Below are 27,438 nucleotides of genomic sequence, written 5' to 3'. Positions count from 1 at the left end.
CAGCTTGGAGGCTGACTTGAGCCTTGCCTGGTCGGAAGACCCCACTTTACCCCTGGTTAGAACCACACTGAGTTTAAGAAAATAAGAAAGCTAAGTTTATTAAAGGAAAGAAAATGCTTGACCGGGAAGATCTGAGTTCTGTCTCACTAAGGGGGGGGGAATACAAAAGACTCACCTGCCTGCCCTTCTTTGTCCTCATCAGAAGAGATGCACAGAGATGTCTCCTCTTCCACAGGGAGGAGCAAAGGCAGGAAGAAACCCCGAGAGTCTCCATCTTGCACCTCTGGGAAGGTCAGCACAGGCTGCAGGACAGTCTAGGACAGGCATCCCCAAACTGCGGCCCTCCAGATGTTTTGGCCTACAACTCCCATGATCCCTAGCTAACAGGATCAGTGGTTGGGGAAGATGGGAATTGTAGTCCAAAACATCTGGAGGGCCGAAGTTTGGGGATGTCTGGTCTAGGAAGTTTGGATGGTCCTCCCTGCCTCCCTCCCTCTTTCTCTGCGGACCGCCTTCAACACAATCTGAGTTCCATCCCAACACTTCCAACAGAAATCACCCCCATGCTTGATACTGGTGGCATTCGGGGAGTGGGGGTGGGGCTCCTCTTTGGCATGGTCACATTTGGACACCCAGTGAAGATGTCCAGAGGCCTGAGCAGTAGGAACAGAGCACTGCTGTCCTCTCAGTGACCCACCTCCCTTCAGATGAGTGACATATTTGACAAGCTGGGCTTGGGGGCAGAGTCTCCCTAACATCCTGCAAAGTGTGGCTTGTGGGGCTTATTGCTGAGCCCATGACCCTGGCCCATGGCAGCCTCTGACCACTGTTCTTGGGGGGGAGCTAACTTGGCAGAGCAAAACTTTTAACACCCTTGAAGTCCTCTTTTCCTGAGTGAGGGATTTTTGCAGGGAGGGCTGGTATCTGGAGTGCGACTCACACCAACCTTGGGAGGTCATGGGGGGGGGGGAGAGAAAGATGAGAGGGAGGGTCACTGTTGTTCAGTGGTGGGGCATCAGCCGAGGTCCCAGGTTCAATCCCTGCTGGCATCTGCAGGTGGGGCCAGGTAGAGAGACTCCCTGCCTGAAGCCCCGCAGAGGGGCACCGCTGCCAGCCAGTGTAGGCAACACTGGTCCAGGTGGACGCCAGGGCCTGACTCTTGGAAGTCAGCTTTCCAACGTCCCTAAAGTACAGACTGCAGAATGGCAGGGACACAGGGTGGGGCCACCCAAGAACTCCCCTGGGCCAGTTGAGATGCACTTGCCTCCTGCACCCCCCCTCCAGCCCCCCTCTGGACAACTGCTGCTACTTCAGCCCCCCCCCCGACTGTGGTGCTGTCCCAGGTAAGAACATAAGTGACAGTAAGCAGGTGTATTTGGGGCTTTCCCCCCAAGCAAAGCCCTTTTGTGGACCCCTGTGAGGGAGGCTGCGCTGTTCTTTTCCTGGGGGTGGAGGGGGGGGGGCTTCCTAGGGCCACTTGGTGGCTGCCTGGCTGCTGAGTAAGGAGTGAACCAGACGTTTCCTTGCTCACCGCGGAGGGTCTTAGCCACCGCAGTTCCTCAGGAATGGATACCCGTGAAATTCAATCAGCACTAGAGTTAGAAATCGCCACATCCACCCCAAGGGGAGGGCCTGCAGCCCATCCTACTACCCACTCCCAAAAAGCAAGCAAAAGGCAGATAGGGAAGAGGAAGGGGCCAGTTCTAGCCCAGGAAAGATTCCTGCATTGCAGGGGGTTGGATTAGATGACCCTTGGGGGGTCCCTGCCAACGCTACAATTCTAGGATTCTCGGACTGGCAGAGACTGAGGGACAGCGTTGCAAGAACTGGAGTGTGTGTGTGTGTGTGTGTGTGTGTGTGTGTGTGTGTGTGTGTTTCAGCGTTGTAGAGTTCTGCCCATTTGCTTGTGGGATTTTCCGGAGATGGGGAGTTCGGGTGGGTGGGCAGGAGAGACCCTTAAGCGGGCTGGGTCAGAAGGGATGAAACAGCTCCCAGCCACCCCAGGGAGTTCCAGCCTGACCTCCGACACAGGCGGAGAGATTGCTAAAGAGAGACAGAAACACCCATTTGCAATGCTGCCTCGCTATGGATGGATTCTCAAGACTGCATAACCCGTGTTACCGTGAGACCCATTTATCCCTCACCTGCTGCCCTAACCAGGAGTAGCTGCGGTGCTTTTGGGGATCCTTTTTAAGCCCACTGTCCTAGGCCTTGTTTGTGGTGCTTATGGGGCCAGGCAGGAGCTGTCGACCCCAGGTTAAGCCCAGTACTGAGGTGATGTGTGTGTGTGTGTGTGTGTGTGTGTGTGTGTGTGTGTGTGTGATGCATGAGAAAGAACTGGAGGAGAGACTTGGGCCTTGCACTACGGGAGAGTTTAATGCCGCCGTCCATCTCTATGAGGATAGTCCTGCAGCCAAGGTACCTGCTCACCTCTGCCTCCACCCGCAGAATTGCTGCTGCAGCCGCCTGCCTTTGGTAACCGCTGTTGCTATGGTGACTGGCATCGCTAAGGAAGAAGGGCGAGAGAGATGCTCAGTCCACAACCTGCCGAGACTGCCGTTTGGGATGAAGGAATGGGGGTGGGGGTGGGTGGATGGAGCCCTGGGAACAGAACCCCGGAGCCCTGGCTCTCCTTGATGTTATCACCTGTTAGCCAATCAAAGGTGGGCGGGCAGCAGAGAGGTCGGTCTCGCCCCGCAGCCCCAAGCTTAATTTCTAAAAGGAGATGTCTCAAGGTCTACAGCTTCTCTGGTTGAAAGAATGGCCGTAAATGCCAGCAAATAAAGATTTTAAGAAAAGAACCCCTGTTGCTGGATCAGGCCCAATGGCCCCTCGAGTCCAGCATCCTCTTCTCACAGTGGGAAGTCCGGAAGCAGGAGCCAAGTGCAAGAATTGCTCTCCCCTCCCTGTAAGTTTCCAGCAACTGGTATTGTTCGGAAGCATCACTGTGGTGGCAGAGTGAAGCCATTGTGGCGAGTAGCTATTGAGAGCCCTCTCCTCCTCCATGAATTTCTGCAATCTTCTCTGAAACCCACCCAAGCTAGCGACCACCCCTGCCTCCTGTGGGAGGGAGTTCCACAGTTTAACTATGTGCTGCATAAAGAAGTGCTTCCTTTTATCCATCCTGAATCTTCCAGCATTCATTGGATGCCCACGAGTTCCACGTGAGAGGAAAACCTTTCTCCATCCACTGTCTCCAAGCCATTTTACAACTTTCTATCCTGTCTCCTCTCATTCACCTTTTCCTCTTAACAAAAAGCCAAAGTTTCATCTTATGGCATTCCTTTGTGCTGCCTCTCGAAAACAGGCCCTGGATCAGATGAAGCCCTTTCTTGCCCTCGAACCCAGGCCCAAGGGCAATTAGAAACAGGGTGGGGTGGGGGAGCCACAGAGGTATCTGAGGCGGAAGTGACTGGGTGGGGGGGGACTTCCTGTTTTTTCACAACAGCAAAGAAATCCTTCCCTCGTGGCTTTAAAACAGCATCCTGTGCTGTGTCTGTGTCAAGGGCAGAGAGCGGAGGAGGAGATGTCCCTGGTGTGTGTTTGTATAACCCCTATCAGCTCTAACAGAGTACGGGGCAGTGTGGTTGAGCGGTTGGAGGCCTGGGCTAAGAAAACTCAAATTCCAGTCTCTGTGCAGCTCCCTGGATGCCTAACCTATTTAACAGGGTTGCCAGGAGGTTAAAATGTGTGTGTGTGTGTGTGTGTGTGTGTGTGTGTGTGTGTATGTTTAGGGGAGAAAGCTATGTATGTTTGCCACCCTGAGCTCCTGTTTCAATGACCAAGATGACCAAGGGTCTGGAGACCAAGCCTTATGAGGAGCAGCTGAAAGAGTTGGGTCCATTTAGCCTGGAGAAGAGGAGATACTATCGCCATCTTCAAATATCTCAAGGGCTGTCTCCTGCTCTGGAGGGTAGGACTCGAACCCGTGGCTTCAAGTTAAAAGAGAGGAGATTCCGACTGAACATCAGGAACAGTGGAAAGGACTCCATTGGAAGAAGGTGGCAGGCTCTCTCCCTTCACTGGAGGTTTCTAAGCGGATGTTGGATGGCTGCCCTCCAAGGATTCTTTCATTGCGATTCCTTCATTGCAGGGGGTTGGACTAGATGGCCCTCTATGATATTCTGAGGAAAGGCAGGATGGAGATGTAAGGGACGCAAACAAACCAGGACAATGGGAATGGGCCTGCACCCTTAAGGCCCCTCCTGAAGGATGCAGGATCCTGGCGGAATTCTGCCGAGCGGCAAAGAAAAGACAGGCAAACATCTTACTTCTCTGACACACAGCTTTTTCTTAAAAAAAGAAAAGCAACGTAACGAGTGGAATCACAAGAGGTGCTTGGATCGGATACGACTCGGGAGATCCACCTGCTCTCTCATGCTCTCTCTCTCTCACGCACACAGACACACATCTGTGGGGCAGAACATCAGCCCAGCGCCCCCAACTGGCTGGGCTGTTGCATTGTTTGGAAAGGAGCTGTCCTTTGGGCTCATCACTTAAGTGCCTGGGATTCCCCAGCATCAATAAATACAATGCCCCACATGGTCCACCCGTCTCCGGGACCCAGAGAGACGCAGCCTTGCCCCTGGAGCTTCCGGCCGGTGTGGGGTGGGTCCGGTCCGGAGAGGGGTGCCACATCAGTGGGAGATGTCTCCCTCCAGTCCGCCGCAGCAGGAGGCCTGACCCCCACATAGGGGGACGGTGCTGTCCCGGTTCTGCCCCTCCATGTCCATGTCAAGAAGGGTCTGCCGGGCTCCCTTGGTGGGCTCACCCGGCAAGGAAGAGGAGGGCCCCCCCTGCGTCCGGACAAAGGAGACGAGCTTCCAGGGGTCGATGCGGTGGCGCCCTGGAGCTGGGCGCGGCCGGGGGGCAAAGGCCAGGGTCCGGGGGCGCTCCACCGGCGACAGGGTGGTGTTGGGGGCGAGGTGCTCTGTGGCCTTGCGGTGGGCTGGGACGAGTGAGGGGGGCTCCGGCAGGCGAGGGAAGGGCGGCGCTTCTTGTGAGCCTGCGGAGGGGAAAGGAGAATCAGCAGGGCGGGCAGGAGAGGGTGCTGGATCTGTCCTGCATTCTGTGGGGTCCTGCCACCACCACCCCAAAATATACAAAATGTTGGGGAAACATTTGCTGCAGATATTTATCCTTTCCCACCTTAAGTGGCCAACCTTTGACCATACTGCACCTGCCCTGAGGTTTTTAAACGAGGTCGGATGTGTTTGCTGTGATTCCTGCATTCCCTCCCAAGTCTGTAATTCTATGATAACTTCATGCAGGTCTCCCAAAAAAACCAAAACACTAATTTTGCAGAAGGAGGCGAAACAGGCTCTTCCCACCCCCAGCCTAGCCATGCCTAGGGCTCTGGACCATTTTGGGAGCCCCTCCCACCTCAGCTCTTCTCCTGGCCTGCGCCCATTCACTCCCCCAGGAAGACTGACAGGTGCTCAGCACAACCCTTGGCGGTTCTCCTGCTCCAGGGCCCAGGAGAGAAGCCCCCCTCCCCATTCCGATCAAGCCGGCCACCCCAACACTCACCCCGGCAGTCGGGCCCCGGTGGCCCCTGACGGATGGCCCCGTCTGAGGGCGTCCGGCGGTGCCCACGGCTGACGGCCCTCGTGGCGCTGACGTGGGTGGGGGTGAGCGACTGGCGGGGGTCCTTCTTGAAGCTCTCCACCGTGACATCCACAAGGGGGTTGTGGCGGGGGGCCCTGGGTGGGGGGCTCTCGGGGGGCCCGCAGGCAGGGGCTTCGTCGCTGTCCGAGGGTATCAGGGACTTGGTGGAGTTGCAGTCGGAGAGCGAGGAGAGGGACAGGAGCGTGGTGGAGCTGGGGGGGCCCGACAGACCGCCCCCGGCCGCCCCATCCCCCGCCAGCTCGGCCAGGTCGCCCCCAAGAGCGATGGAGGCCAAGATGGAGGCACAGCCCAGCAGGATCAGTTCACTGCGGCGGTGGCAGGGGGGCGCCCCCCGCTTGGGACCCTCCAGTGACAGGCTGGTGGCGCCTTCGGCCCCTGGGGGCGGCGAGAGGGGCAGGTAGGGGGAGCAGGGGCTGCTGCTGCCCACTTCCTGCTCTGCAAACTCCTCTGCATAGGGAGAAAGGCAGGTCAGGTCAGGTCAGAGGAGGGGGTAGACACCAAAGCCCCTTCCCCAATTTTGCCCTCCTGCTGCTTCCCACATCCCCACCCGACTGGCCCCCGCAAAGGGCAGCCCCCATCCCCTCTGCTTCTTCCTCAGAGGGAAGGACGACACACTTACCCATCTCTGTGAGGCTGGCAAAGCCCACCGCCAGGGGGGCGTGCTTGGGGGACTTGCCCAGGTTGGGGGCGCTGGATGACCACTGCTTGCTCCCCTCTGCCAGGGACTTCAACCTGCGAGTCGGCAGGTGAGATGAGGATGGAGAGGAAGGGTGAACTCCCTGCTCTCTGCCCCACCCTCCAGCCGCTTCAGGTCTGCAGCTGCCTTGTTGGCCCCCACCCCACTTCCAACACCGGAAGCCACCTCCTTCGCAGGGGCTGCGATAGCTGAACCTGCGGGACTCAACAATTCTGCGATTCTTTAGCTGCGATTCCTGCCTTGCGGAGGGTTGGGCTAGATGACCGTGGGGGGTCCCTTCCAAAGCTACCACCCTGCGATTTCCTCCTCCCTCGCAAGGCCCTCTTTCACTCATCCTATGAGGGGGGCTGGAACCCCCTCCCCCTTAACCCTTCCCCTCCCACAGCCAACATGCCCCCCCTCGCTTTGCTTACCTGTCCTCCCCTCCCAGCCTCTCCTTATGGAGGGTGGAGCTGGGCCCCCACGTCCTGCCTTTCTTCTTGCTCCCCACTAGTTCCTCCTTCTTCACCAAGCTGCTGCGCCCCCACGTCCCGGTCCCATCCAGGGGGGTCACTGCAACACCAGAGAGGAGGAGGGAGAGAGCAGGAAGGGGGGGGAGAGATCAGGCACGCCTTCCTCTGGTTTCAACTGCATCCGTCCGCGCCCCCCCCGTCCCGTCCCAGGTTTGACGTGGCCAATTTTAGAGTGTGGCCCTTCGTACCTCACTATTGCTCTTCCATGAGAAACCCCGCCAGATCTGGCCTGTCTGGGCAGCCTGGAGGACACTGGGGGGAAACTACCCGGTGGCTCTCGAACGCTTGAATTTGGGCTTTTTGCTGGGGCCAAGAGCACAGCGAGTCCTGCGGTTGTTTTGATGGCACTACATTAGGGTGACGTTTTCCACGATTTTATGGTGTGAGTTGGCCTTGGCAGGGTGGGGTGTGATTCATAAAAATAGGTATCTGCAGCCACAAGGCCACAAAACATCTTAGAAAATAGAAAAATGAAACTGAGCCACCGAATTCCCCTTTTGCCCAGTGGGATCTTGGGTGCTCAGAATATCCAGGAAGGGGGAACAGCAGAAACCTCAGCCTGCAAGCCAAGAGATGCATCCTTTGCAAGACTGGCGGGGGCGGCGTACATGCCTCGCTAGGCCTCCGAAAAACACCAGCCTCCAACCAACCTTGGGGGGGGGGGCGATGGCCACCCAAGAAGCTTAGCCAGGCAAAGAGGGGACTAGAAGGAGATATGATGGCCACCTTCAAATATCTCAAGGGCTGTCCCATGGAAGGTGGGGCAAGCTTGTTTTCTCCTGCTCTGGGGGGTAGGACTCGAACCCATGGCTTCAAGTTACAAGAAAGGAGATTCCAACTAAACACCAGGAAGAACTTTCTGACAGTAAGAGCTGGAAGGTGGCAGATTCTCTTTCCTTGGCAGTTTCTAAGCAGAGGCTGGGGGGGGGGCACCTGTCATGGATGATCTAGTTGGGATTCCTGCATTGCAGGGGGTTGGACTAGATGGCCCTTGGTGGCCCCTTCCAACTCTATAGTTTTACAGTTCTGTGCGGAAACACTTACGGCGGATGGCCCGCAGCCGTGGAATGCTGATGGGGCTTGCGGGGGGACTGGCCCCGTTGGCCCCCAGGCCTTTCCGCCGGTCGAGGGTGGGAGAGGCCTGGACCGTGATCTTGTGCTCAAAGCCTAGATGGGGAGGAAGGAGACAGAGAAGGCGTCAGTCCCTGGCCTGCCCCTCCACCCACCCTCAAGGCTGGATCATGGCCCTCCTGCTTCTCACCAGGTGTCCTTAATTCTACAAACCTGCGATTCTAGGAGACCAAGGGATGGGATGGGCAAGGATTAAGAGAGCTTTGGAGACTCTCCAGACTTGCCTTTTGCCAGCCAGAGCTCTTTTGTGACTGAATTTATGAATCGCCGTTTACAGTAGTCCCAAGGCGATTTTACAAACATGCTATTAAAAACAGCTAAAAATGGCTTCGGCGACTGGATGGAAAAGACAGGTTTAAAAATAATATAAAAGGAACGTCTAAGGCAGAGAATCTTTCACCCAGCTTGTCAAAAGAAAATCGACTTTAATTGTTTCCTGGAAGTGCAGGTAGTACATTTTAAAATGAAATAAATAGACACTTTACCAAAACAAAACAAAACAAAAACCACCACCCACTAACTTAAAACTTTTGGAAATGAAAATAGCAATAGACAAAATGCAGATTAGAACTCGATTCAACTTCTTAAAACACCTGTCTGGGCTTGTGTAAACAAAAATGAATCCAGCAGGCGCTGAAATGAGTCCAGCGAAGGAGACTGCCTGATGTCAATCGGCAGGGAGTTCCAAAGTTGTGGTGCTGCAAGCAACCCTTTTGGACTGGCCTTCCTCCCCTCCACCCTCCAGGCTTTTTGGCCTGCCAAGCCAGCGCTCTGCTGCCGGCCCGTACCTGAAGGGAGGCTGATGTGGTTCCCGTCTCGCAGCTTGAGGCGGGCGCATCGAAAGTGGCCCTTCCTCTTCTTGACGCGGGGCTTCTCCTGGCCCATCTGCATCATGATGAGGTTCAGCTCCCGCTCCACGATGTCGATCTCCCGCTCGGCCAGCTCCTGCTCTCGCCTGCGCAGCTCGGCCTCCTGAGTCTTCTGCTCCTCAGCCGCCCGAAGGAGCTCCTCCTCCCGGCTACACAGCTCCTGGGGCAAAGGAGACAGCAGGCGATGGGATCCCAGCGCCACTCGACTGACTGGCCACCCACCTGCCACGGCTCAGCTTCAGGACCTGCTCACGAGTGCAAGGCAGGCTGAGCCCTGAGGCGTCCCTCTGAGCATGTGCAAAGTAAGCACGCGTCTGCCAGTGTTGACTGGCAGCCTAAGAACGTGAGCAGAGCAGGTTGGGTCAGCTGCCAAAGGGTCCAGCCTCCTGTTCTCACAATGGTCAAATGCCCCAAAGAACCCAAGAATCTCTAGACAGACTGCCTCAGTACCTGGAGGCTCCATAAGAACAGCCTGACTGCTGGATCAGGCCAATGGCCCAACAACAACAAAAAAAAATTATTTATACCCCGCCCAGCTGGCTGGGTTTCCCCAGCCACTCTGGGCGGCTTCCAGCAAAATATAAAAATACAATAATTCATCAAATATTAAAAGCTTCCCTAAACAGGGCTGCCCTCAGGTGCCTGAAGTCAGATAGTTGTTTATTTCTTTGACATCTGGTGGGAGGGCATTCCACAGGGTGGGCGCCACTACCAAGAAGGCCCTCTGCCTGGTTCCCTGTAACTTCGCTTCTTGCAGGGAGGAAACCGCCAGAAGGCCTTCGGAGCTGGACCTCAGTGTCCTGGCTGAACAATGGGGTGGAGACGCTCCTTCAGGTATACTGGGCTGAGGCCATTTAGGGCTTTAAAGGCCAGCACCAACATTTTTAATTGTGCCCAGAAACGTACTGGGAGCCAATGTAGGTCTTTCAGAACCGGTGTTATGTGGTCTCGGCAGCCACTCCCAGTTACCAGTCTAGCTGCCGCATTCTGGATTAGTTGTAGTTTCCGAGTCACCTTCAAAGTAGCCCCACATAGAACGCATTGCAGTAGTCCAAGCAGGAGATAACCACGGCATGCACCACTCGGGCAAGACAGTCCACGGGTAGGTAGGGTCTCAGCCGGCGTACCAGATAGCGCTGGTAGACAGCTGCGCTGGACACAGAATTGACCTGCACCTCTATGGACAGCTGTGAGTCCAAAATGACTCCCAGGCTGCACCCCTGGTCCTTCAGAGCCACAGTTACCCCATTCAGGACCAGGGAGTCCTCCATATCCACCTGCCCCCTGTCCCCCCCCCAAAAAATCTAGTCCAGCCTCCTGTTTTCACAGTGGCCAAATGCCTCTAAAAAGCTAGGAATTAGGATAGACTGCTTCTGGATCTGGAGGTTCCATGGAAAACAAGAAGAGGCTGTTGGATCAGGCTAGCATCCTGTTCTCACATTGGCCAGCCAGCTGCCCCAAAGCAAAACCCACAAGCAGGATCTAAGCACAACAGTCCTCTCCCTTCTTCCAGTTTCCAGCAAGTGGCATTCGGAAGCATGAATCTGTCCTCTTCTAAGCCCATCTAGGTTGGTGGCCATCACTGCTGCCAGTGGGAGTTCCATAGTTTAAACTAAGCAACCAGATCTCCCGCCAAGGCCCAGAAATAAAAAGGAGGGGAGATACTTAGCAGGACTGTGCTTTTCTTGGCCAGGGGGCAAGGCTGCTGTCTCACACTCTCGACCCCCATTTATCAATTCATATGCACAGATGCAAATTTCATCCAACACACCACGGCTCTTGCTCTCAGTGCAAACTCTAAGGGCTTGTCCCCACTTAGCTGCTGTCCTGCTCTTCCCAGGCATTTTATAGCTCCATGTCTGAGCATCCTTTCCTTCGCTCTTTAAAACAGAAGCACACCAAACAGCAACTGGGGTTTCCTGCCTACTGACGTTGGCTCCGATTCAGCAGTACAGAGCGGGGCTGGATCTACACCGATCTGTTTAACGTTATAAGAACGGTATTAGATCTGTTGTTCCAAAAGTGTCACAGGGCATACTTGGAAAGGAAAGCGTTTTTTTACCTTGGTTCCTTTCATCAAAATTCCGCCTTCCTACTGCCGGTTGCTCTGCAGCGCCACATTTTAAGAATGCCTTAAAGTAGGATGACAGGTGTTCATCTACGGTACGTTATCAAAACCCTTCCTTAGCGTTAAAAACCACAAGTGTAGATCTGCCCTGGATTTCCACAGAGAAAGCTCTGGGGCAGAAAAGGAGTAAATAAAAGGAACTCGGACCCGGAGCTCTAAAGCAGAGAGGAAAGGCAAGTGGGGCTCAGCCCCGAGAGATGCAGAGCCCCGAGACGCCGACTCACTTTCTCCTTGGCGCGCAGGTCGTAGAACATGTCAGCAATCTCCACCTTCCAGTCCTGTTGCAGGGAGTGGAAGGACTCGAGGGGCATCTGGAACATGGCAGACTGCTCGATGGCCACCAGCTGCTGTAGGATGGAGCCAAAGTCCGGCCGGGCATGGGGGTCTGGGCTCCAGCACTCTGTGGGGTGGGGAGAGAAGGCCGGAGGAGAGATTGCCCCAAACAAACCCAGCATTAAGCATTAAGCAGAGCCTGGCGGATCCAGCCAGGGGCGCAACCAGCCCAGCTTCCTGTTCCCGCAGAGGCCAAATGTCCCCAGGAATCTGGATAGACTGCCCCTGAGAATGGAGGTTCCACAAGAACAGAAGAGGAGCCTGCAGCATCCGGATGATGGCTCGCTCAGCATCCTGTTCTCACAGTGACCGGGCAGATACCTCTTGTGGGAAACCAGCAAGCAAGGTCCGAGCGCAAGAGCAACACTCTCCCTTCCTGTGGTTTCCAGCAACTGGGATTCAGAAGCACTTCCTGCCTCTGAAGGTGGAGACAGGGCATAGTCTTCTCCTCCATTAATCTGTTCTATTGGGGTTTTAATATTTTGTTGGGAGCCACCCAGAGTGGCTGGGGCAACCCAGTCAGATGGGTGGCGTATACTGTAGTAGTAGTAGTAGTAGTAGTAGTAGTAATAATAATAATAATAATAATAATAACCATCATAGTCTGTTAAAGCCATCTGAGCTGGTGGCCCTCACTGCCTCCTTGGGTCTTCCATCATTCATTTTCACCCCAAATTTTATGCCAACTAAGTTGCCACAGTGCAGGGCAAGCCATGGCAGGGCCAGGCTCAGCACTGAGACCTGGGCAGCATGCCCTGAAATCAGGAAGAGAGTGCTTCTGAGCATGTGCAGCTTGCTTCTCCCTTTGGACCGGGTTCTCCCAGGTGGCCTCCCCAGAGCACCTCTCCCCCGAGCCTGGGGGGAGACTGAGGAAGCTCTTGGCTGGGCCCCCAGAGCGAGGGAGAGCCCCCCAGGGGACACAAGTGGAATGGGGCTGGGGGTGTCATCTTGTCCTTTGCCCACCGCCAGCAAAATGTCTCAGGTTAGTTCAGATATTTGGGGAATCTTTGGGGTGAGGGGCTGGCAGAGGAAGCAAGGGGAGAAGAGTGTCATACAAGGGGGTGGGCATTTTTATTTGATAATACAACAAGGGGTCTTGAGCCAGTTTTGACCTCTTTCCGAGCCTTGGGTTGCAACTGGTGGGGGGCATAAGGCTGAAGTCGCCCCTCCGCTCTTCCCCAGCCCTATAGCTGTGGGAGAGACCACACACCTCTGCCAGAAGACCCCTGCCACCCTGACGTGCCCCCCGCACCCTCGAAGCACTGAGCAAGGATGGAGAGGGCGCCCTCGGAGCCCCAGCAGCAGCAGCAGCCCCCACTCACCATCCAGCAGGCGGGCAAAGGGCTCGGGGCAGGTGGAGGGGATGGGCAGGGTCAGCTTGTTCATGGCCACCCCGTAGGCCACCGCCAGGGCGTCGATCTCCCGGTACGGGACCTCGCCAGTCAGCAGTTCCCACAGCAGCACCCCAAAGCTGGGAAGGGGAGACGGGAAGAGAGAGGCAAGGAGTGAGTCCGTGGGAGGCCCCAAACCCACAAGCAGCCACAGAGGGAAGGCGCGCCATACCCCTGCCCCAGAACTGTTACAAAAACAAGCATGGCATCTGTGATTCCGGGGGTTGGACTACATGGCCCTTGGGTATCCCTTCCAACTCCACGATTCTGTGGTTCTGGGTCAAAAAGGGCCCACCCTCACAAGCGGCTGATCTCTCTGTCTGCACCCTCTAAGCCCCTGAGTGGTGGTGGGTGGGGGTTCTGTTTTTCCCAGGGGGTGCTCCTGTGCCCTTCATCAGCTGTGCAGCAGGCTGAAGTTCAGCAGGTGAAGCTTCCTGTGTGACAAGGAGAGCCGGTCCATTTCCATTTCTGTTTGGCTCTCGGTGTCTGGAGAGAAGAAAGATGGCTGCTCTCTGGGCAACGGAGCTAGCTCCTCCTTCCTTCTTTCTTTCCTTCCTTCTTTCCTCCCTGCCCCCTCCACTGCGGCCCTCAATTACCTCCACACGTCGCTGCTCTTGGAGAAGAGGGAGAGCTTGATGACTTCGGGGGCCATCCAGGCGTAAGTGCCGGCGGCGCTCATCTTGGTGGTCTTGTGCCACTCACGTGCCAGGCCAAAGTCTGTGATCTTGAGGGTCCGGCCGCCCAAGTCATCGTTCTCGATGTGCTCCAGGATTAGGACTGAGGAAGGAACCGGGAAGAAGGAAATGGGCAGGTGTCATCGAGCAGAGGCCGATGGCGGAAGGGGAGAGGTGAGCGCCACCCCCACCGCTTGCCGGCTCCATCGGTTGGTTTGGCAGGTATTGTTTTGAGCATGCGGTGGGCTTTGTGGCTCCATTTGCATGGTTGTTGGCATTTGGGGAGAGGGAGGAAGTTCTCTCCCCTCCTTCCTGAGCAGGCCTGCTACCAACACCGCCCAGGAGGATGGTGGCCAAGGATGGAGGTGTCCTCACTGCAGCTGCCCACCTTTGAACAAGCCCCTTCCGCTGCTCTCCTTGGCCAATATCTGGCCAGGGAGCCAGTGGATCAGTTGTGGGGGGGGGGGACGGGGTGGTAGGAGGTCCCGCTCCAAGGTGGCACCTACAGGAGAAAGGTCTGCCATCACACCCTCCCTATGCACCTCCAGTTCTGCTGGGACTGGGGACTCACAGAGGGTGGGATGGCAATTGGCAGAGCCTCTTCCAGCCACCTCAAGACCAGGACCCACATCCTGCCAAGGGACATGACAGTATTCGGGGTCGGCATTGCAAGGTTCACCCTCAGCTTTTGTGCTCTTCCCCTGCCAGATCTCTGGTATTAGGGTTCAGCTCTGCTCAGGCCTGGAAGTTAGGGGTCTCCTTGGAAGAGGAGGACAGGCCTCCGCACCACCAGTGACCCAGAGGAACCGTCCAGCCCAGACACCCCCAAACCCAGTCGCCAAACCAGCTATCCTTCTCGAGCCCCTTCTCGTTACCCCCAGGGCCCCAGAGGAGATGGTGACTTTAGCTGCGCTTCCTGCATTGCAGGGGGTTGGATTAGATGACCCTCGGGACCCTTCCCCAAATCTACACAGACTCAGGGAGCAGCTTCTCCTGCTCCGGAGAGGAGGACCTGAACCAGTGGATTCAAGATACAGAAAAGGAGATTCCAATTGAACATTAGGGAGAGCTACGAACTACCTCGAAAGTGGTGGGCTCTCCTTCCTTGGAGGGTTTATTTTTAGCAGAGCTTGGATGGGATTCCATAGCTGTGATTCCTCCATTGCAGGGGGCTAAACTAGGTGATCCTGAGACCCTCTCAGCTCTACCAGCCCATGACTCTATCATTCAGGGTCACTGGTAAGCAGGTGAGGCTACACAAGAGGAGGAGGGAAGCCCGTTGCCAGGATCAGGGCCTGGCTGAGCATGCAGGACTAGGCAGGGCCTCCCCCTGTGAGCCCCTTTGCCGCTGAAGCAACATCTCCCAGTGACAGCGAAGGAGCCGCCCGCTTACCGTTGATGGACTTGAGGTCCCGGTGGATGATGGGGACGACGGCCTCGTTGTGCAGGTAGTTCATACCCCTGGCGATCTGGACGGCCCAGTTGACCAGCACGTGGGGGGGCACCTTCCTGCCCACCAGGGCACGGTTGAGAGCCCCTCCCCGGGCATACTCCATCACCAGGCACAGATTGGGGGGGCTGAGGCAGACAGCCCTCAGGGCGATGATGTTGGGGTGCCTTAGCATGGCGAAGAGGCGGGCCTCCTGGCGCACGTTCTCCGCCGTCACTGCCAGGTCCTCCTCGGGGTCCTGGCGGATGGCTTTCACAGCCACCTCCTCCCCCCGCCACAGCCCCTTGTAGACCTTCCCGAAGCCCCCCACGCCCACAATCTCCTCCAGCTCCAGCTCCTCGAAGGAGATCTCCAGCGGAGGCGGGCAGACCAGCGAGTCCTGCAGGCGGCCGTACTTGGTGTCACTGGCCACGTAGTTGCTGGGGAAGACCCCCACCTTCTCCTGGACTTTCCCGGCCCACCAGCCCTCGTCCCCAGAGACGGTGGAGTCCTTGGAGAGGACCTCCACCAAGTCCCCCCTGCGCAAGGTCAGCTCCTCCTCCGCCGAGGCCTCGTAGTCAAAGATGGCGGTCCAGAAGGGGCAGGGGGCAGGCGGGCAGGCGGCCCAGAGGTCCCCGCTGCCCGCCCCCTCCTTGCAGGCCTGCTCCATCAGGCTGGTGTCCAACGTGGGGGCCCTGCTCCCCTGGTCACGGCCTTGCATGTCTCAGGGGCCAGCTGCAGCTGAGGTCCGCTTGCCAAATCCTCCACCGTCCAGAGCTCTGGGCTCTGGGGGGTCCATCCTCACCACCATCACCCGTAGTCCTGGCTGCTGGCCCACCACCACCAGCGCTCTTCCCAGGAAGCCTCCGCAACTCTCAAGGAGCCAAATGTGGGCCGAGGGAGGGGAGAAGCGCTGCAGGGGGAAGAAAGGGTTCTTCTTTAGCATGCCGGAGAGGGAAGCCTGTGTCTTTAAGGCAAAACAATCATGCCAGGCTGGGTGCCCCCCTTCTCAGCGGCTCAGCTGAAGAGCCTCCTCCTCCTCCTCGAGTGACAGCCACCGTCCCCTGGCAGAGAAGAAAGAGGCTATTATCCTCCCCCCACCCTCCGAAACACCACCCTGTGATGACAGAGAGATGGAGGAAGAAATCGGGGCCATTTGCCCGCAAGGGCCCCATGCCATGCTCAGAGGGCTGGAGCGCATCCTGAGCTGGAATCCTCACCTGGAGGAGGTGGCAGACGCGCGCCTCCCCCACAGCCCCCCTTTGCTGCCGCAGGTGTGCCCGCTCGGCCCGCCCACTCCTTCCCAACCCACAAAGACCAGGGCAACCAGCTGGCACGCCAGAGATGAGCTTTGCGAAACCTTATGTAAGCTGCCTGCGGGGCGGGTGTGGTGGTTTGGGGCTGGGGGTCTGCGTTGTCTTGCTCCAGCCCCCCTGCAGGGTCGGCCGGCAAGGGGGGGGGTCAGGATCGGGCTCGCGCCGCCTCCCCGCTCGCTCTGCCCTTGACCGCGGTTAGGTGGGTGCGTGCGTGGGGGACGGACTCACCTGGATGGCTCTCCTGCGCCTGGCGCCCCCCGGCGGCCGGGCGGCTTCCTGGGCGCCCCTGCTCCATGCACCTGCCCGGGCGGCGGGCGGGGATGCAGCCGGCAGCCCTGCGGATCCCTCCGGGCGACGCTCAGCGCAGGGGCCGGCAGCCCCCTCCCCGCCTCGGCGGCGCCCCCATCGCCCGCGCGCCGCTGCAGATGGCCTGGCGGAGAAATGGGGGGGGGGTCCCTGCTTGGCTGCGCGCCCCGCCCCCGGCACAACCTTGCGATTACCTCGCCCCCTGCAGGCGCATCCTGCACAACGGAGCGGAGGGTGCGGGGTTCCCTGCCGATCTCTCTCGAGCAGCACCCCCTTGTCAACGCTGCTGCCCCTCCCCCTCCTCTTCTTGTCCCCCCCCCCTTTCCCGTGGACCGGGCTCTCTGGCTTATTCTAATGGTGTCCCTCCATCCCCTGGGCAGCCGCCGGAGCTGTCAGCTGGTGCCAGGCTGGTTTCCCCCCCCCCGGGCCCGGTGCATCATGGGACTCGTAGTCCTCCTCGTCGTCGTCGTCCCCCTGGAAACGCCGCTGCAGCCGATTCGGCCGGCTGCAGGAGAGGGTGCCGCCGAGCACGTGCAGAGCGCGGCGCTCCTTTCCCCGCTCCGGCCAAGGCATTGGTTCGCGTGGGCCGCTTGGGTGGGTCCTGATGGACCAGGGAATGGCGGAGGCTGGCGGTGCCGAGGAGAAGCTCCGCCCGCCTTGGGAACTGGGCTTGGAGCCTTTGCTGGGGGGTGCAAGGTAAGGCTGCAATTTTAGAGGACGCCTCCCTCGCGCTTTCAGCTTCCACCACGTTGATTGACGCTATCTGTTTCGAATGTTTGTCTACCTATTGCATGATTTGTATCCCGCCTTATTCTCCAAGGAGATCAAGGGGGCTGGTGCTGTTCCCTCCACCCCACTCCTCATTTAAACATCACAACCCTGTAAGGTAGACTAGGCTGAGAGGCACGGACTGGGTCACCCCAGTGAACTTCAGGGAGGAGTGGGGATTCGAACCAACCCACATCTCTCCCAGGTCCTAGTCCTGCACTCTAACCCAGGGGTAGGCAACCTAAGGCCCTGGGGCCGGATCTGGCCCAATCGCCTTCTCAATCCGGCCCGCGGACGGTCCGGGAATCAGTGTGTTTTCACATTAGTAGAATGTGTGCTTTTATTTAAAATGCATCTCTGGGGTTTTTGTGGGGCATAGGAATTCGTTCATTTTTTCCCTTCAAAATATAGTCTGGTCCACCACATGGACCGGCCAAACGGCAGAAAAAGGTTGCTGACCCCTGCCACCACACCACACTGGCTCTCAGATATGTGGATATTGGTCTTCCCTTCAAGTATCCAAAGCAGTTTACAATGCAAAATGTATCATAAAATAGTTTTTTATATTGAAAAAAAAATCCCGTAAAAGATTTAAGCAGCAGCAAGAAATTGAAGGGGCCTGGCGAAAAGGAGCAGCCTCCCTGCCTGTCCACCTGCAAGACATTTTGCCCCACTGCCTCCTATTGGGGACATCAGCAGAAAACTTTTGGGGTGAACAAACTTGCTTGCAGGGTCTTGTTTCTCCCCGGTGTAATAGTTGCCAGCGACCCCTGGCCTGAGCTCCTTAAACCTCCACAGGTACACTGGGAGCCCATCACCACCATCAAAGCTGCAGTGAGGATCACCTAAAAGGCCTTGGAAGCCACAGCCAAGTGAAAGGCAAGATATAAATCTGCCATATATTTGGCGAAACTGTTAGTCCATTTGTCCGTTCTCCGTGCGTCTGGGCACCTCTTGAGATACCGTAACCAGTTTTTGCATGGTGGTTCCTGAGATCCAAGAGCAGACATTCATCTGTATTGGCATACGGATGGATGCCACCCTAAATCAAGATGGCAGACTGAAAACTTGCAAAACTGTGTCAGATTTTTTTGAATCCCGGAGCAACACAGCGCATGGCTCTGCTCAGGTAAACAACAAACTCTCAGAGTTTTCTCTGTTGGTGGATGAGTGTGAGTACATTCAGTTTGGGATTAAGCCCCATTGGGATCCAGGTCTTCACGTCGGATCTGGTCATGTGCTGGGTATGGAGAGTTTGTCCAGGGGAGCTTCTGTTCAGCTTCCATCAGAACAATTTATCCAGAGGCAGCCTGTAGATTAAACAGCTTTTTATTCAAAGTCTACGGTAGCTCTGGTGGCAAAGGCTGGCTGGATCTGGTTTTAGTAGGTAACCTATCCCTGTCCGTAATGGCAAGGCTCATTTTCCTAATGTCTCCCCTTTCAAACAAATGACTTCCAGCCACGGCATGCAGTCAAGAAAAACTAGGACTAGGTTACAGCACAAAGCAGAGGAGTCAAGAATTGGTAGTTCTCCGGGAACACTGCTCATCAGCATACTGCCCATGGATCCTGCAGAGTGGGCTCCTCTTTTCTGGTGAGTTTTTCAGATCCTGTGAGAAGCCTGCTGGATCAGGCCAATGGCCCGTTGAGTCCAGCCTCCTATTCTCACAATGGCCAAGCAGATGCCCCAAAGGGAAACCCACAACAAGTAGGACCTGAGCACAAGAGCATCTCTCCCCTCCTGTGGCTTTTAGCAACTGGTGTTCAGAAGCATTTCTACATCCAGCTGTGGAGGCAGAGCAGAGCCATCCTGGCTAAGGGCCATAGATAGACTTCTCTTCCATGAATGGGTCAAATCCTCTTCCAAAACCACCTGGGTTGGCAGCCATCCCTGCCTCCTACAGAAGCACATCTTCTTCAGGAATACAGTGGTACCTCGGATGTCAAACAGAATCCATTCTGGAAGTCTGTCCGACTTCCAAAACATTCGGAAAGCAAGGCGCGACTTCCAGCCGGAAGCTGTGGAAGCCCCGTCAGACGTTCGGCTTCTGGCATGTGCCATTTGTGAACAAAAGAACCTGAGATCATACCATTTAGTCCAGCATCCTGTTCTCACAGTAGCCTGCCAGATGCTTCGGTGGGAAGCCCAGGAGCAGAACTCAAGCACAGCAGCATTCTCCCTGAGTTGTACTCCCCAGCAACGTATTCAGAGGCCTGGCACCTCTGGGTGCAGGCACATGTTGCCATTAGGGTTTAGCAGTTGCAATAGTTGTGACACTGTGATAGGATAGATGCTGCTTATTTTGCATCTGAATCAATTCCCTCCAAGCCATCTCTATGAAGCCTGGAAGTCAAGTTCTCTGTTTCCTGAGGAAGGATGGTTTTGCCAGAGACTTTCCATTCACCAAAGGAAATGCTCTGAACTTCAGTCTGGCATGATAGGGATTTGTCCCTGGATCCAAGGTTTTCTCTATCAGCCTTTGGAGCCATCCCGGCCCCATTTTCTAACACTGCCTTTGATTTCAGTTGGATGTGGCATGGCCCTGGTTTTATTCCCCCCCCCCCCGATTTTGTGTCTTGCAAATTGAGGGTCACTATGTCGTGCCTTGGAAGGATAAGAGTTTGAGCACACGACAGTGCTTTGTAACGGCAGCCCCTCTCCTGCTTCTCATATGATCCCAGCTGGAGTCCTGTGCCCAGTTCTGGGCACCCCAATTTAAGAAGGGTGTTAGCAAGCTGGGACATTTGCAGAGGAGAGTGACCAAGATGTTTGAAGGTCTGGGAACCAAGCCTCACGAGGAATAGATGAGGGAGTTGCGCATGTTTAGCCTGGAGAAGAGGAAACTGGAGAGTCACCTTCAAATATGGCAGGGACTGTCCCATGGAAGAGGGAAGAAGCTTGTTTCCTGCTGCTCTGTGGGGGATGGGACCTGAATCAATGGATTCAAGTTACAGTGGAACCTCGACTTACGTACGGTTCGACTTACGTATGATTCCAGTTACGACCTTCAGTAGGTGCTTCGACTTATGAACTTTCCTCTGTTGTTGTTGTTGTTGTTGAGTCGTTTAGTTGTGTTTGACTCTTTGTGACCCCATGGACCAGAGCACGCCAGGCACTCCTGTCTTCCACTGCCTCTCGCAGTTTGGTCAGACTCATGTTCGTAGCTTCGAGAACACTGTCCAACCATCTCGTCCTCTGTCGTCCCCTTCTCCTAGTGCCCTCCATCTTTCCCAACATCAAGGTCTTTTCCAAGGATTCTTCTCTTCTCATGAGGTGGCCAAAGTATTGGAGCCTCAGCTTCAGGATCTGTCCTTCCAGTGAGCACTCAGGGCTGATTTCCACAAGAATGGATAGGTTTGATCTTCTTGCAGTCCATGGGACTCTCAAGAGTCTCCTCCAGCACCATAATTCAAAAGCATCAATTCTTCGGCGATCAGCCTTCTTTATGGTCCAGCTCTCACTTCCATACATCACTACTGGGAAAACCATAGCTTTAACTGTACGGACCTTTGAACTTTCCACTAGATACTGTTATAAGAGATACTGTTATAAGATACTGTTAAAAGGGGTCCTTCTCCGGGAGGGAGCCCAGACCTCCAGCAGAGCACAATTGAAAGCCCTTACCGGCTAGTAAAATGACAGAGACCAGACCAGAATTCTAGTGAAAAGCAAAGCGGCTAGTTAAGCCTGATCTTTATTAAAAGCTGTTGCAACAGGGTGTCCCCCACACACACACGCAGGAAGGGGGGAGAGACCCAGAACAAAGGTGTGCAAGCTCTTATATAGACATTTTAAATTGCCCGCCCTGGAGTCCAGGACCACCCCCAGAAACATCACTGATACATCACAGAACAGGCGGTCTACAACAGAAATCTGAGTGCGTTGTTTTTATCTTGCCTGGCAGGTTACCTGTTAATGGTCATTTGACTGGACTACCTGGGGAGCCTGGCCAGTCTTTTGTAATGATAAATACTTAGTTCCTGAGCCAGGTCACAGGCTCACACCCTATTCATAAGACAGGTCAGTTTGTTCAGGACTTTTTTTTCTGTGAAGTTTCAGACGTGTAGTTTTTATATACAGGTATGAACATTTATCTTATATATACATATGTGTGATCTTAAAATTTTTATAACAATACGAACATTACCAAGCTTAAAACCATGGAGCCACCTGGGATGAACAAAGACATTGGATTCTTATCTCATTATGCATGATCAAGCTTTCTTTAGCACCTCAGCCCTTGCTTTTCCCCCTCAGGACCAATTGTAGTCATCAGCAGTAGTTAACAGCCATCTACAGGTTTACCACTCCCATCAGCCCATCACCCATTCCCACCCACCCCCACCCTCTGTATATACATAAGGGACTGACTTCTGTTTCAAGTGTATCTGAAGAAGTGTGCATGCATACGAAAGCTCATACCAAAATAAAAACTTAGTTGGTCTTTAAGGTGCTACTGAAGGAATTTTTTTATTTTAATACGAACAGAGACCTTGCCAGTGGTGTGTGTGACAGTGCTGGGGCCTCCGCCATTGGGGAGAGGTCTCCAGTTTGCTGGAACTCACCCGGCCAGCTGCGGAGGCCTCTGCTGCTGGGGAGAGGGGCCCCATCCCACCTCCGAAGCTGTGGAAGAGGTGCCGCCTGCAAGAGGCATAGCAGGGTGCACTGCAGCCCCAAACCTCGCCGAGGAACTAACCTGAGGAAGTCCAGAGAAGAACCTGGCCTGGCAAGGAAAAAAAAAGTGACCCTGGCTGAAGTGAATCAGCTCTTTAGTGACCCTTGCCCCCCCCAGCTTGTAGCCAGGTAAGCCCACCCACCCTCAGTGCGCGTAAGGGGGAAAAAATGTTAAATTTTTTCATCCATAATACTGTCTTATTTATTTTATAGTACAGTGCATTGATTATTGCCTTCATATGGTCTCGTTAGACAGTAAAATCCGTGTTAAATTGCTGTTTTATGGGTGTTTTTCATCGTCTAGAACGGATCAATTCACTTTCCCATTACTTTCTATGGAAAAGTGCGCCTCTCCTTATGTTCGTTCCTAGTTATGACTGGACCTCCGGAACGGATTATGGTTGTAAGTAGAGGTTCCGCTGTACAAGAAAGGAGATTCTGTCTAAACATCAGGAAGAAATTTCTGGTGATAAGAGCTGTTTGACCGTGGAACGGACTCCCTCAGAAGGTGCCAGACTCTCCTTCACTGGATGTTTTTAAGTAGAGGCTGGATGGCCATTCACTTGCCAGGGAGTCTTTAGCTTTGACTCCAGGATTGCAGGGGCTGGACTAGATGAGCTTCGGCATACCTTCCAACACTACAATTCTGTGATTCTATGGCTGTTGCTGGCCAGGCATACAAAGAAAGACTGGTGGAGCCATATCCTCCCGGTGGATGCAGCAGGTGTGGGGGGGCCTCAGTGCCAGAGTACAGACCCCCTTCCTTCTGCTCCCAAAGCTATCTCACCTACAATATTAGCGGGGTGCTCTCTGTGCATGCTCTGATGCATACTTTGATTGCAATGTATGTTCTAGGTCTGAGCCCTGGTGTGGAGGGCTCAAAGGGTAGCACTCCACCCTATGCCTGTGGGTCACCCATGGCTCTTGCCTCCCACTGGCTGCTACTAATTGCAAGATGGATTGATTGGTTGATTATTTAATTTCTGCACTGCTTAATATATCGAAAATATCTCTAAGCTGTGCACAAAAAACAAGCAACAGCCAAACAACATATCGCAAAGCACACAGCCACATATAAAAATGTTACATTTAATGCAGGTGTAAATCAGTATCCATTTTCCTTCTGGCACACCCCTCAGCCTCACCCAGGGTCCACACAGATGCTAGAACAGGGGTAGGCAACCTAAGGCCCGTGGGCCGGATGCGGCGCAATCGCCTTCTCAATCCAGCCTGCAGACGGTCCGGGAATCAGCGTGTTTTTACATGAGTAGAATGTGTCCTTTTATTTAAAATGCATCTCTGGGTTGTTTGTGGGGCCTGCCTGGTGTTTTGACATGAGTAGAATGTGCACATGCTAGCAAGGTTATGCTTAAAATTCTACAAGGCAGGCTTAGGCAGTATGTGGACCGAGAACTCCCAGAAGTGCAAGCTGGATTTCGAAGGGGCAGAGGAACCAGAGACCAAATAGCAAACATGCGCTGGATTATGGAGAAAGCTAGAGATGTCTACTTCTGCTTCACTGACTATGCAAAAGCCTTTGACTGTGTCGACCACAGCAAACTATGGCAAGTTCTTAAAGAAATGGGAGTGCCTGATCACCTCATCTGTCTCCTGAGAAATCTCTATGTGGGACAAGAAGCTACAGTTAGAACTGGATATGGAACAACTGACTGGTTCAAAATTGGGAAAGGAGTACGACAAGGCTGTATATTTAACTGTATATGTATCCCTGCTTATTTAACTTATATGCAGAATTCATCATGCGAAAGGCCGGACTAGATGAATCCCAAACCGGAATTAAGATTGCCGGAAGAAATATCAACAACCTCAGATATGCAGATGACACAACCTTGATGGCAGAAAGCGAGGAGGAATTAAAGAACCTTTTAATGAGGGTGAAAAAGGAAAGCGCAAAATATGGTCTGGAGCCGGACATGACTAAACGACTAAACAACAACAACAGAATGTGTGGTTTTATTAAAATGCATCTCTGGGTTATCTGTGGGGCATAAGAATTTGTTCATTTCCCCCCAAAATATAGTCCAGCCCACCACATGGTCTGAGGGGCACGGCTGAAAAAGGTTGCTGACCCCTGTGCTAGAGCATCTGGCCTGGGAGGGGGCGTGGGGGGCAGGGAGGGTCTATGCTGAGAGCAGGGCACCCCCAGGGCCTGCAAGCCAGGCTCATCTGGCAAAGCCCCGGCCAGGTACAAAGGGAATGGACTTAGGCAAGGCCTTGACACAGAAATGGCCCTGGATTACACTCTCTCTCTCTCTCTCTCTCTCTCTCTCTCTCTCTCTCTCTCTCTCTCTCTCTCTCTTTCTCTCTGCAGACAGCAGGGATTAGGAAGCACGTGGTGGCGGCAGGGGGCTTTTCAGCCACGGGGACGGGGTGCTGGTGTCTGGGAGGCGCTAGTGGCTCAAGGCTGTCACACCCAATGCCAGTCATGACACTGACATGACAGCAAGCCCAAGGGCAAGGAGATGCTTGTATTCTGCTGTGGTTGTGCTGTTGTTAGTGGCTACTTTTATGATAAGGGCATCATAAATAAAATGCACTACATAAGTACATAAACCACAGGTCTGAAACGGTACATGGAGCAGGGTGGTCTAACACATGTGGCCCTCAAAGCCTTTTGGGTGGCCCTCAGCAAGTTGGTGCCCCTCCCCAGCCCTTGCGCTGCCTTCCCAAAGCTGGGTAAGTCAGGCTCTGGAAAGGCAGGGTGAGGGGCTGGGGGTGTGTGTCCAATTTTGGCCTTGCTCCACCCACCCCTCCAGCCCACCCTCAGAAGGCAGTGTGTGACCATTTGGTGGGGCAGTTCTGTAGCCATGCATCAATTGGACACAAGTGAAATGGCCGCTGCCTGTGCTCTGGTGGCCCACTGGGTATGAAAAGTTGGGCCGCCCTGACCGAGAACAATACAGCAGCCATGTTTAACCCCTAGCCAACCTAGAGACTCCTTGAGCCACATAGCTGGAAATTATTGCTGAATCTCCCCCACCCCATGAACCTGTTTGACAAGTATCTGTTAAAATGGGCGAGCGTGAATGGAAGCGGGTCCCAGTCAATAGACTCCTGTGTCAAGGTTCTTGCCATTTCAAAAGGATGCCTCAGACTGGGTAGGAAAGGCCATCGGGAGGTATTGTCAGGTATCTTGATTGACAGGTGACAAGTCATGTTCCAAATCTCCTTTGTAAGATTTCCTATTTTGTCAGTCTCTGTTACAATTTTGGGGTGGCACTTGGCAAAGGACAGGCACCCCCAAACTGCAGCCCTTCAGATGTTTTGGCCTACAACTCCCATGATCCCTAGAGGAGCAGTGGTCGGGGAAGATGGAAATTGTAGTCCAAAACATCTGGAGGGCTGAAGTTTGGGGGTGCCTGGCAAAGGAGCTGGGCAATTTCTAAAGTCTTTAAAATGTGTCCCCCCAATCCTGCCCTGGGCCCTTCACCTGCCCTGGGGTGGGGTGGGGGGGTGGGAGACTCTGCTTGCCTTGTTTTCTCTGTCGCCTCTTTTTGTTACCTCTGACCTGCGATGAGGAACACAAGGGGTCTCTTTTTCCCTGATGGGGGTGGGTGAACTCGGAAAGCCAGCCCCCTATTTTCCCATAACCCTGCCAGGCCTGCCCTGTTCCTAAAGCAGACTGAGGCACCCGGAGCACCTCCCACCCACCGCCAGAGAAGCCAGGAGGGCAGCAGCAACAGCTTCAGGGTTCTGTAAGGAGCTTGCAAGAGCCTTGTGAAATCCTGTGGAGGCCCCTGGACCTGGAGGAATAACTGGGCGGCTGGGTTGGGCCACTAGCCCACCATGTCCAACCTCTTCTTCTCACAGAGGACAACCACATGCCCCAAAGAGAAACCCCCAAACAGGACCCAAGTCCAAACGTATTCTCCGATTGTTCCCCATTATCTGGTATTCAGAGGCAGGCTGTTCCTGGGCATGTAGGTTCTGCTGTCACGATAGGCCTCCGCAAGAAGAGCCTGGCAGCTGGATCAGGCCAAAGGGGGCCCATCTGGTCCAGCATCCTGTGCTCACAGTGGCCAACCAGACGCCCCGAAAGGGAAACCTGCAAGCAGGATCCAAGCACAAGAACCCTGTCCTTTTTTAAAAATCCCCCGAACATGTCATTTCCAATACAAATACAGTCCATTATCCCAAAGATTTTTTGGGGGGAGGGGGGGTTGCTCAAAGAGAGTGTATTTCCAGGGGGAGGGGCATCCTGCTATCTATCTATCTATCTATCTATCTATCTATCTATCTATCTATCTATCTATCTATTATCTATCTCCTCTCACGTCTCCTTCAGTTGCTCCCTCCGACACCCTCCGAGCCCAAGACTCAGTGGGATGCAGAAGCTTCTGTTCCAGTGACTTCCTGCAGACAGCTGGCACTTTTAAATGCCAAGAACTGGGGGGGGGGGAATTGCGTTCCTCCACACGCACACACCCCGCACACACACAAAGATACGTCATAAGACATGAGTTAGCAAGAGCAGGAATTCAGGGCTTTGCTGCTGCCTTTTCAATTCTGGAAAGAGAGCGGCTGTTGTCCTCTCTGAGCTAACCTAGTGTGCTTGATTTTTCCTTGTCTTCTCTGGGCATCTCTTGCTTCTGTCCTGGCTGGCAGGATAGGGGCTGGCTAGAGATTTTTATTCTTGCTGTGGGTTTGTGGGGTCAGCCTGGATGATGCCCAGAGCCCCTTCCACTTCTTGGGATCCTGTGCTCTGTGAGGGTTGGACTCTAACAGAAGATTCTATTGTTGCACAGATCAGGGAAGGTTCTATGTAAGGCAGTGACTTTAGCTGGCAACTTGGGTGTCCTTGTCCACATCTCAAAAGAAGGAACCAGGTTGCAAGGGCTGCAGCTAACTGATGGGTCCCTAGAATAATAGAATCACAGTTGGGAAGTACACCCAAGGGTCATCTAGTCCAACCCCCCCCCAACAATGCAGGAACCTCAACTAAAGCCATCCAACCTCTGCTTAAAAACTTCCAAGGAAGGAGAGTCCCTCCAGGCTAATGGATATGCCTTTCTTCCATTATTCTGCCAACCACCAGGATAAACAATAGCCAGAGTGCTGTGAGAGAGCTGAACTGGAAGCAGGCTGGAAGCTGGAGACCCAAAGACCTGCTTGCTCTGTGCTGGATCCAAAGCTACGACTAAGAGAGAAACAAGTTCTGCTCTGCCAGCCTTCTGGTTTGTTTTTTCATGGTCATGACATAGCACCTGCATGAGTGAATTAGCTTCCCAGTGCCAGGTTAGATGTGTGTGATACTCAGTGGCCTAATGCTTCTGAACGTAAGAACTTCCATGAGGTCTCCTCCTCATTGGTACACAAGGAGAGCCCTGCAGCTGGATCAGGCCAAAGGGGAGCACCCCTAGTCCAGCATCCTGTTCTCACAGTGGCTGAACAGTTGCATGCCAACTGTGGAGGCAGAGCACAGCCATGGCCATCTCTCAAGGATGCTTTAGTTGAGATTCCTGCATTGCAGGGGATTGGACTAGAGGACCCTTGGGGTCTTTCCCAACTCTACGATTCTATGATTGTGGCTAGTAGCCATCAGTAGCTTTATTCCCCTTCA

General features: G+C 54.5%; 1 protein-coding gene across 1 annotated transcript; it reads right to left on the bottom strand.

Annotated features, from left to right (window-relative positions):
• Positions 1-4,322: 4,322 nt before the first annotated feature.
• On the bottom strand, positions 4,323-15,462 carry MAP3K10 (mitogen-activated protein kinase kinase kinase 10). Its single transcript, XM_035117460.2, has 10 exons — positions 14,757-15,462; positions 13,286-13,466; positions 12,621-12,769; positions 11,190-11,365; positions 8,757-8,997; positions 7,882-8,004; positions 6,739-6,877; positions 6,248-6,360; positions 5,530-6,075; positions 4,323-5,005 (listed from the first exon to the last, which is right to left on the bottom strand). The coding sequence occupies exons 1-10, from the start codon at positions 15,460-15,462 to the stop codon at positions 4,638-4,640; spliced, it is 2,742 nt and encodes a 913-aa protein (XP_034973351.2). The 3' UTR covers positions 4,323-4,637.
• Positions 15,463-27,438: the final 11,976 nt, after the last annotated feature.

The sequence above is a fragment of the Zootoca vivipara genome, chromosome 6 (genome assembly GCF_963506605.1).
Source record: "Zootoca vivipara chromosome 6, rZooViv1.1, whole genome shotgun sequence".
Classification (NCBI taxonomy): Eukaryota; Metazoa; Chordata; class Lepidosauria; order Squamata; family Lacertidae; genus Zootoca; species Zootoca vivipara.
Note: the sequence above shows the minus strand (reverse complement) of the source record. Positions and strands in the feature narration are given on the sequence as shown.